Source organism: Neophocaena asiaeorientalis, unplaced genomic scaffold (assembly GCF_003031525.2).
Source record: "Neophocaena asiaeorientalis asiaeorientalis breed wild unplaced genomic scaffold, Neophocaena_asiaeorientalis_V1.1 scaffold308, whole genome shotgun sequence".
NCBI classification, from domain to species: domain Eukaryota; kingdom Metazoa; phylum Chordata; class Mammalia; order Artiodactyla; family Phocoenidae; genus Neophocaena; species Neophocaena asiaeorientalis.
The window spans coordinates 1,345,928-1,356,536 of NW_020172768.1; the positions used below are offsets into that span (position 1 = coordinate 1,345,928).

Genomic DNA, 10,609 nt, shown 5'->3' on the forward strand with positions numbered 1-10,609 from the left:
TTAAGAAACCATGAAGCAAGAAATTTTATGGAAAGTAAAAATCTCTCCCCTTCTTCACAAGTCTCACGCACTAATATACAAAAACACCCACTTTAGGATTGCTAAACTTGCATTTAGCTGAATCGAACATCCTGTATTATGCTATCCCAAAGGTGAGAAGATATAATCAATACATGGAAACAAATCTGAAAGCTGGAGCTGATGAGTCCAAAAGCTAAAAAAAAAAAAAGATCTAGAGCTTAATATGAAGACAGAAGAAAAACTAAGACTAAAATTAAAATCTAGGGACTTCCCTGGTGGTCCAGTGGTTAAGACTCTGCGCTCCCAATGCAGGCGGCATGGGTTTGATCTCTGGTCGGGGAACTAAGATCCCTCATGCTGTACAGCATGACCAAAAAATAAAATATTTAAAAATAAAAGTTACCATTATTTTTAAAAAATCAAAAAAATATTAAAGTCTAGACATTGTACAAAGGGAGAGGTTTCTACAGGCTATTAAATGGAGGTAGTTTCTTCTCACTCTATTTACGCCTTTGTAGGATACACACTCAGTTTAGAGCAAGTGGGGTAATCTGGTAAGAGAATAAAGATATGAAATCCCTGGGAACCCTGTGGTGTGGCCTCAAACCCCAGCTTGTCTTGTGGAAGTCACCAACCTTGCCCACGTATCCTGTGGCCTGCAAGATGGGCCAAGAGATGCTGATGACAGGAATTTGCCGTCTGCTCTTGGGGCTTAAGGACAGCATAGAACAAGGCCAGGGCCATGCATCAGCTGTGGGTGGAGCCTTGAGGTGTACAGATACGCTTTTTCATTGTGTAAACCAGGGACTCGCTTCACCAAGGGCTGGGATTATGGGCTGCAGACTCCGTAATTCTTGATGGGCCCAGATATGCTTCTGATACCCCAGGGGATGCTCTACCTCCACTTACAGCCAATCACTGATAGCAACCATTTAGAACTAAACAGGATAAACAGGTCCCCAACTCTCTCTTACCCATCTTAGCTTCTAACTCCCATTGCTATGTTTGGAACCTTGATCTGACTCCAAAGGCCATGCTCGGACCACAATACCATGCTGTCTCTCATTTGCTGTTTGTAGAGCTGCACATTATGTATTTCTTCAGAGAATTTTTGCATAAGTCATTTCGACCCCTCTTCATATAGATAAGTAGAAAAGTTAGACAAATACAGATAAGTTTACCTAAAACAAGCAAAGGGGTCGATATACTGACATTCATCAATGGCTTCCTGTTGTCGCTCGGTAAAAGCCTCACTCTTCAGTTGGTACACAAGACCTTCACAGTCCAAATCCTGCCTGCTCCTTCAGTCTCTCCTCTTGCCTCTGTCCACATACATCTTCCACTCTGATCAACAACTTGCAGTTCCCACGCTTCTCACGATGCTGAGCCTGTGAATATGCTGTCCCCACTGCCCAGGATGCCCTCCTCTGTTCTGCACTGGGCCGACTGCTAGCTCCCCTTCAAAATCTGCCCAGGCATATTTCCTTCAAGAAGCCTTCCCAATCTCCTCTTTCCTTCCCTAACTAGGTGCTGCTATATCATCCAATACCTACCTCTGAGATAAAACTTATTACACTTAATAATATTAATATAGCCCATGTATTTGTCTTTTCCTCTTAAATAAGTTTCCTAAAGGCTGTGTCATCATAGGCACTAATAAATAAATATTCTTCTGAATACATAGTGAATAGTTGCTCAGGAACATTACATTGTCTGGAGAACACAGAACCAGCCACTAAAATACCCTGTATTGAAAAAGCTTTGTACACAAACATGCCCTTCACAGCAATTGATGACCAAAAAGTCAAACATGGATGTAAATAATTATGTAAAATTATTAAGCCATAACTGGAATCTTAAGCAGCCATCTAAAATAACATTTATAAAGAACTTATAATAGCACTACAAAATGACTATGATAATGGTAAGTGAACAAAAGAGGAAACATTATGTTCGGTATGATCTAACCTATATAAAATGCATTAAAATATTAAACATACAAACTACTACATATAAAATAAGCAACAAGGATATATTGTCTAGCACAGGGAATCACAGCCATCATCTTGTAATAACTTTCAATGGAGTATAATCTGCAAAAATACTGAATCACTATGCTGTACACCTGAAACTAATATTGTGAATCAACCATACTTCAATAAAAAATTATACATGTTAAGAGTGATTCACTTGGGCTTCCCTGGTGGTGCAGTGGTTGGGAGTCCGCCTGCTGATGCAGGAGACACGGGTTCGTGCCCCGGTCCGGGAAGATCCCACATGTCGCGGAGCGGCTGGGCCCGTGAGCCATGGCCACTGAGCCTGCGCATCCAGAGCCTGTGCTCCACAGCGGGAGAGGCCACAGCAGTGAGAGGCCCACGTACCGCAAAAAAAAAAAAAAAAAAAGTGATTCACTTCGTATGGCAGCATTATGAATTTTAAAAAAATCTTCTTTGCACTGTATTTTCTAAATTTTGCATGAAATGTTTTAGAAGTTGTAAGGAAATGTTTCTAATGAAATAAAGCCTGCAAGGACAAAATACAGCTGAACAGCAAATAAATCAGGCAGTTAGCAAATAAGGGTTAAAAAAAGAAGAAGAAAAAAAGAAAATCTGTCAATCAGAACTACCTATATTCAGGTTCCAAGGAAAAGTGCCAGTCTATAGTATGAAAGGCATGATTATGGATATTTTGTAAACTGAAAGTATCCTGGCAGTTTCCAAAAATGAATCTATATGGTTGCCTTGAGTATGTTTGTAAAACCATACTGGAACCGTGAGTTCCAAAAGGACAGCTTTCAATACGAATGGACAAAAAGGACTCTTGTAATCTTTCTCTCTGTGTTAAAACCATTTTGTCAAGACTCTTGCCACTGTTCTTACAATTCCAGAAATGAAGTACCTGGGTTATCGATTCTAAACCTTTTTTGAACTGATTGTAAGTTACTTATTTTTTTATTTTTTGTAAGTTACTTATTTTAGCGTTAGTTTTTTCTCCAGTAACTTACTGAACTTAGTGTTTTAACTCTGTACATATTTTCCTTAATTTCCGTATACAATTCTAGAAGTCTAAATTTTGAGTATATACAACAGTAATTATATATCAGTAGAGTACCTTTCAGTTTATAACTATCCACCTCATTATTCTAAAGACTATATTCAGTTTTGAGAGGAAAAACCTGTGACCCAGAGGCTCACTCAACTAGTTAGTGGCATTGCTGGGAGAAAAATGAATACTACAAGCCTTCTGCCTTCCAGCCCAGCTCATTTACCAATACTGCATTCTAAAGAACTGTCTATTTATTTGATGATTAGACAGAACTTGGTTATAAAGTTAGAGCTATATACATATAAGTTTAGGTACAGAAACATATTTTTGGTTTCATTAGGCAAATATTTACTCAGTGCCTACTTAGAGCAAGCATGTTATTAAAAGTGCCAGTTAAATCTTCCATCTTCCCTACTAAATCCTGATCTGAGAGCAGAGGACTTTTTTCTATTCACCACTGTAATCCCAGCTCCCAGTAAAAGGACAGCGTAACAGGCCCTCAAGAAACATCTATGTGAGCTGTATAAAGAAAGGAAGTAGGGAAAGCAGCAGCCCCAGCAATGCGTTGGAGTGCATCCTACAGTCCAGAAGGCCAGTCTGTATCAAGTGTGGAAAAGTGGTGCTGAAACGCAGTGGGTGGGGTTCGGAAGCGTGTATGAGATTGGCTTCGGGAAGATTTTTGTGCAACTTTAGCGCAACAATAACACGCCTCAGCTAAACACACACACGCGAGTCTCAGAGTCATTTCCAGCCGCCCTCCTCCTCCCCAGGTTCTCCCCTTCCCCTCCCCTTCCTTTTCCCCTCCCCTTTCCCTCCCCTTCCCTCCCATTCCCTTTCCCTCCCCTTCCCCTCCCTTTCCCCTTCTCCTCCCCTCTTCCGGAGCCGAGGATCGGCCGAACCGAGAGGACCCAACTCCCAGCCCCGGAAGTTACGCGCGGCCGGCGCCGTTATGTAAGTTCCGGTCACGGCTAACTTCCGAGGCAGACGCGGAAGTGCAGGGAGGCACCGGCAGCTGGGTTTGGTTGCAGGATTTGTGGCCGAGCCCTGCGCCTCGTGAATGTTCTAGAGAGGTCGATTCCTAGCGGCCAGCTTCCACCAGCCCAGACCAGACGTAGCCGGCGCTAGGGGCCACTCCTCGGCCGAGGAGCTGATGCCGGCCGCTCCCTGGAGCCCCCGTAGCGGGGCCGGACCATGAGCCTGCTGGGCGGCCTGGCCTCCTCGCCGCGGGCCCCGCTGCAGTCCGGCAAGGCCAGGATGAAAAAGCTCCCGAAGAAGAGCCAGAACGAGAAGTACCGGCTCAAGTACCTGCGGCTGCGCAAAGCGGCCAAAGCCACGGTGTTTGTGAGTGTGACCGGCGCTCAGCCCTTCTCAGCCTCGAGCCTGTCCTAACTCGCGAAATCTTTCCCCGAACTGTTCCCCTTCCCAGAGTGACAGTAGTAATATAGTGTTAGGTTTTACATTGTACATTACTTCTTGTTAGCCTCATGCCTTGGACAAATTACGTAATTCCTGTAATCCTGGTTCCTCATCTGCAAATGAGAGCTAATAACTGCCTTGCAGACTTAATGAAGATTAAATGAGGAAAGTAAAGCGCTCGGTACCTAGAAGCTGTGCTAATAAGTTTTAGTCATTATCGTTATTACCGCAGAACTCTTGGAAATGCCTTTGAGCCTCCAGAGAAACCTGAGAAGGAGGCGCTATTTTTAAAGTAGCAGCACTTAAGCCCCGAGGGATGATTTGCTCGAGGGCACTATGTCAGAGCCCTGGCTCCAACTCAAACACCTGATTCTAGTTTCTTTAGTACTTCCATTACGCAGCCTGTTTCCCAAGCACCCCGCTTACTCATAACTGACCCCTTCCACGAACAGGCACATGAAGCTTTCAGTAATCCCCCCTTCTAACCTCTTTTGAGTCTTCCCGATCTTTTATTGTAGAGGCACTGGATTTACTGAATGAATGAAATGGTTTTCCAGCCACAACCAAGTGTTATAATATTCTGGCTTGCTCAAGCTCACCTCAATGCTTGGAAATAGCAGGTGTCTCAAATATCTCCCCACATCTGAATCACCACTACCTTACCTCTTCTTCTACCAAAAGCTAGAACATCCCTCAGCTTTTTTGGAAGCATAAGGAAAGGTTTGGAAATCAGAGCATTCATTCCGAAAACATTTATTTGGCACTTGCCATGTACACTGGAGAGAAGTAAGAAAAGCGGAATTAAGAGGATTTAGTATCTAATTATGTTACCTTTCTTTTATTCCCTAAATGTCAAAGGTACCTAAAGCTTGGCACCTATGTTGTTAGGATACTGGTTCCACCAAGTCTATGCAGAAGGTTTTGTGAAGAAAAGGGATGTTGTTTTGATCATTCAAAGTTTGAGGTCCCAACTATGGAGCATCTAGATTGGAGCAGTCCCCTCAGGACTCTTGCTTGGGAACTAGATTGAATCGTCAGTAAAGAAAGCTGATGCTTGAATACACATAAATAGGTTATGAAATTTAAGAATTTTATAGACTAGACTAGATTTTGTTCCATCTATATTTTCTCTTTAAGGTTCATTCTACATGGGATGCTTTGGGTTAGGTTCGCTTTGTAAGCTCCCCAAGAGTCAAGGCATATTTACAGGGGTTGTGTTTAAGCATCTATGATTTGAGCAGTATGCCCTTTTCTTTGCTAAAGGCTACCCTAATTAAGGTGACCATATGTCTTGGTTTGCCTAGGACAGCCCTACTACTTTGCCATATTGTTCTGGCAAAATCATTAATAGCTCCCCCCTTTCACGCAAAGGTGCACCAGTTTCTATAAATTATCTAATTACTCTGCCCACATTAGAACTTGACCTTACCTTTACTTATAGGTTTGTTTACAGTTTCTCTGCAAGGTAGACTAGCACTTCCTTCTCACCCAGCAACACAGACTTCTTTGGTCTGGAATATAGCTCCTCTTCTCAGCGTAATACTTCGATCTGTTATTCATTTTGTGTGACTATATTCAAAATTTTCTTCAAGGAAAATGCTGCTATTTGTGATGAAATTGCTCGTCTTGAGGAAAAATTTCTTAAAGCTAAAGAAGAAAGACGGTGAGCTGGTTCATTTTGTGTTCAGAATTACATTTTTTGGTGACTGATACGGTGTTTCTGCTCCTATGAATTTTCCTCCATCGGGATTTTTGTGCTTTGCACAGCCCACTGGCCACTAATCTGGTACAAAGTCACAACCTATGGTATTGGTTCCTGTTTACCCAGGTCGTGTTGGACCATGATGATGAAACAGCTCTATTCATCTCTCTTGCCACATCTTATAAGTAATTTTATTATAACTCTGCAGTTATAAAAGCCAAGGAATAAAAGAAACTGCATTTCATTCTACACATATTTATTCCATATGTAGTACTCCGTGAGTACATGTACATGTGCAGTTCATGGTATGTGCCCTTCAGAAGCCTAACACCTTCCAACATCCAGTTAGAAGAGCTCTCCAGATGCAAAAGAGATACGCTATAATCCTTTATCCTTAGCTTCTTGAAGTGTTATTCTCTGGAGCTTCGTTTTTCCTGGGGTCCAATAAGAATCTTATTTTTGTGAATGCAATAATCTTTGTATGTAGTTCTGGCTTTTCCCAGTACTTGAATAAAATATGGAATTGTGATAAAAACAGAAGCTCATACTTCTGCTCCCTTTCCTTCCCGACCTCAGGTACTTGCTAAAGAAGCTCCTTCAGCTCCAGGCTCTAACTGAAGGGGAAGCACAGGTTGCAGCTCCTTCCCACAGCTCCAGTTTGCCCCTGACTTACGGTGTGGCCAGCTCTGTGGGAACTATCCAGGGAGCTGGGCCGCTTTCTGGGCCCAGCACTGGAGCTGAGGAACCATTTGGAAAGAAATCCAAGAAGGAGAAAAAAGAAAAAGGCAAAGAGAACAACAAACTGGAAGGTACCTTGGGGAGAGGATATCAGTTGCCCCAGTGGCTCAACGACTAATGACAAAGACCTGGTACTAACTGGTAGACACTCGGCCCCAGAGATGACTTAAACTCTCACCTGGTCCTTAAGCAGCCCTGGTAGCCCTTGAAAACCAAGTGTCTTAAAGCCACTCCAGGTGGCGGAATTGCAGTTAGACCTGGTTAAACGTGATGGGAGCAGGCCAAGGCCTCCCCCTTCTCCTACACACCCGACTCTCTGGGTGCCTTCAGTTCAGTCTTTCCTAGAGGCAGGGAAATGGGCTTGGTGGCCTTTTGAGCACACAGATGACTTGGGAAATTGCTGACCTTATAAATGAAGTCAGAGGCCTTAAAAAGTATAAGGCTTTTAGATACTAAGCACTGATATCAAAATTGGTTACTGCCAGGTGGGTGGGTTAGAAGAATACTCAGGGCTTTGGGGAAAAGTCCCATGTGCCCATTCAGGGAGTGTGTAGAACCAGGATTGGCTTATTGCTCTTAGCATCGTGCAGAGTTTTCCCTTCCCCTCAACACTGGGAAGGGCCTAAAGTGGGTGACCCTAGATTTGCGTTTCAGTTCTGAAGAAAACATCCAAGAAAAAGAAAATGGAGACAGGTGCTCGCAAGCTGGTTCAGCCCATTGCCCTGGATCCCTCAGGACGGCCTGTGTTCCCCATCGGACTGGGGGGTCTAACAGTATATAGCCTGGGGGAGGTGAGTGAGACCAGCGATAAAGAGAGAGGAGAATCAGAAATACGGGAGTGGGGCTGAGCTTTCCCTCCCTGTTCCCGTTAGCACCAGCCCCTTGCTGATCCAGACCAACCCCAGAAACTCTCCAGTCCCTAGGAAACCAGGTCAGTTTTGTCTGCTACACATCCTACGCTCTTTCTCTCTCTGATTTGAGTCACTCTTTGCAGCCCCAAGGTGGTTCTAAAGGCTACCACAGTACCCTGGACTTCTACATTCTCTGGTGACCTCAGTGGCGGGTTGGGGGAATCTTCTTTTATAGATCATCACCGACCGACCTGGCTTCCATGACGAGGGTGCCATCTACCCTGTGGGCTACTGCAGTACTCGGGTATACGCCAGCATGAAGAGCCCAGACCAGGAGTGTCTGTACACCTGTCAGATCAAGGACGGTGGCACACAGCCTCAGGTACCCACTCTAAGAATGACTGCTGGTTTTCTTCTTTTTTTTTTTTTGAGAACCTTCTCTGTGACACGCACTTAATATATATTACCCATTCAGACACTTTACAAGGTAGATAGTGTGTAAGATGCAGAAAGTGATCGGCCCTGCGTCCCACCTCTGCTAATAAGTGATCTGAGCTGGGATGTGAATCTGCATTTGTGTGATTGTCCTACTGACACCCATTCCCTTGAAGCGTGCTGGTGCTAATGTCAGTATGGTGACCACGTGAGGCCTGATCAAGCTGCTTGTTTGTAAAGTGCAGGCCTACATTCAGGGAGGGTTAGCTTGACACTCTGCCAACTCGGGTGGGACCGAGATGGAGGTAGCAGAGAAACTGCATATTAGTTTCTGACTGCACGTACTCTTGAGGACCTGGGAGACCTGAATCCTGGTCATATTAAGTATCTTTGTTCATCCTTCTCGGTGCTGTGGTTCAAGACAATTCACTTTCCCAGTCTCCTCTGGGGGAAAATAGACCATTTTCAGAGTTTCAGGCTTCACTGTCTGATGATGTTACAGATAGCTAGAAAATGGGGTGGAAGGAGGTAGAAGCAAGGGAAGGAGCCTTTGAGCAGAAGCTGAGGGCCTGCCTGACGCGTCTGGACAGTATTGCATCACCCCTGTCCTGGTTAGAACGCTGTCGGCTGCAGCTGAGAGTTTGCGTGACCTTGGCCATGCAGCATTTCTCTTTAGAAAGTGCTCTAACAGACAGTCTCGACATTGTAGCAGTAATTATAACAAATCTGTATGTTCAAGGAAGATCTAATCAAAATCCTAATAGAATGTAAATGGTAACTGACAAGCTGGTCCTTAATTTCCTCTGAAAGACAAATTGCTAAAATATTAAAAAAAAAAAAAAAAAAAGTCTTTGGGGTTTTTTTTGTTTCCTTTATTAAGCCACTAACCCATCCAGACATTATTTTCAGGTACATTGTGAGCTTTAATTTTTTTCCCCTAACATCAAGTGACACATTTAGTATATACTAAATACATATAATACTTGAGCATGTTTCCAGACGATTCTGTTTCATCTATTTGTCTATAAATGCCAGTATGACTTTTAATTGCTTTAGCTTTATAAAATGTTTTATACTATAAATATGTTTAAAAAATATAGAACAATATATTTATAATCCTAGGGTGAGGTGAAAAGGTTTTCCTTAGCAAGATGTGAAAAGTAGAAGCCATAATGGAAAGTAGTAACAGATCTGACTATTAAAAATTTAAACACTTCTGAATTACCAAAACCACCATAATCAAAGTTAAAAGCGACAAACAAGAAGAAAATATGTCACAGTGGATTAATATCCAGATAAAGTGCTCTTGTGGTCTAAGATAAAAAAGCAGTCAGATAAAACAGGCATTTCACAGAAACAGTGCAGATGGTCGATGAGAGCAGACCTTACTAGTAGTTAGGGAGACGCAAATAAAACAGAAAGATCTTATTTTTTCTCATAGGCAAATATAAGATAGATAATAGATGTTGGCCAGCATGTAGGAAAATAAGTACAAATGGCATTAGTAGGAGGGAAAATTTGTAAAGTTCCTTTTTTTGGAAGGCAGCTGGGCAGTATCAACAATTTTAATGTGTGACTCCTTTGATCCAGAATACTTCTAGATATTCTAGTATGTCTTAGAGAAATGTGCGAATGTGAACAAAAGAATTACATACAACAATGTAATTGTGGCATTGTTTGCAATAGCAAGAAGTTAAAAGTAGCCTAAATACCCACCAATAGGAAAATGGTTAAAAATTAAGATATATCCACCTTGTGTAATATTATACGGCAGTTAAAAGAATGAAGTAGGGAAAGATCCCCAAACCAAAATACTACATTTTGGCCTTTTAATTGCTCTTTGCTCAAATAGAATATATAGTTTACACACAATATAAAAAATTGGAATTGGCATGATCAATACCAAATAGAAGAGCAATCCTGAAATATTTAAAGATAATTGTTTACGGTTTTTTCATGAATTAGCTGAGAAATCAGTATAAACCATCACAATGTTAAACTTGCAACATGTCACTGAAGTAACGAAACCACTGACTAAAACTACTCTCAAGATAATTTATTACTGACAAAGTTGAAAGAGCTCTAAAATTGACACAGGAAAATTGAATCAAATGAAATAACCACAGAAGAAAACTAACAGCAGTAGAAACTACTCAGTAAGGTTTGCTTTTGGATTCTAAAAAAATGATCAATAATGCACATCACTGGGAGGAAAAAGAAAAAAAAAATACATATATATATATATATATATACAGAAAATAAATTAATTCTGTGTGGAATAATTTTATTAAACATTGAAAAACTGGAAACTGCTTAACTGAACTTTATAGAAAACTGGTTAAGGAATTTAAATGACTAAAGAGAAGCTGTTACAGAAATTTTTTTTTTTTTTTTTTTTTTC

The 10,609-nt window shown here is 41.9% G+C and overlaps 1 protein-coding gene across 2 annotated transcripts in view; it reads left to right on the plus strand.

Annotated features, from left to right (window-relative positions):
- The first annotated feature begins 3,969 nt into the window (after positions 1 to 3,969).
- The window catches only part of TBRG1 (transforming growth factor beta regulator 1), a 10,691-nt gene continuing 4,051 nt past the window's right edge, over positions 3,970 to 10,609 (plus strand). Inside the window, exons 1-5 of one of the 2 annotated variants that reach the window (XM_024740726.1) lie at positions 3,970 to 4,407; positions 6,075 to 6,145; positions 6,761 to 6,993; positions 7,577 to 7,713; positions 8,009 to 8,155. In XM_024740726.1, the coding sequence (XP_024596494.1) occupies positions 4,258 to 4,407; positions 6,075 to 6,145; positions 6,761 to 6,993; positions 7,577 to 7,713; positions 8,009 to 8,155 (738 nt within the window). In that variant the 5' untranslated portion in view covers positions 3,970 to 4,257. The remainder of the gene's footprint in view (positions 4,408 to 6,074; positions 6,146 to 6,760; positions 6,994 to 7,576; positions 7,714 to 8,008; positions 8,156 to 10,609) is intronic. The other variant, XM_024740725.1, reaches the window with a different exon arrangement.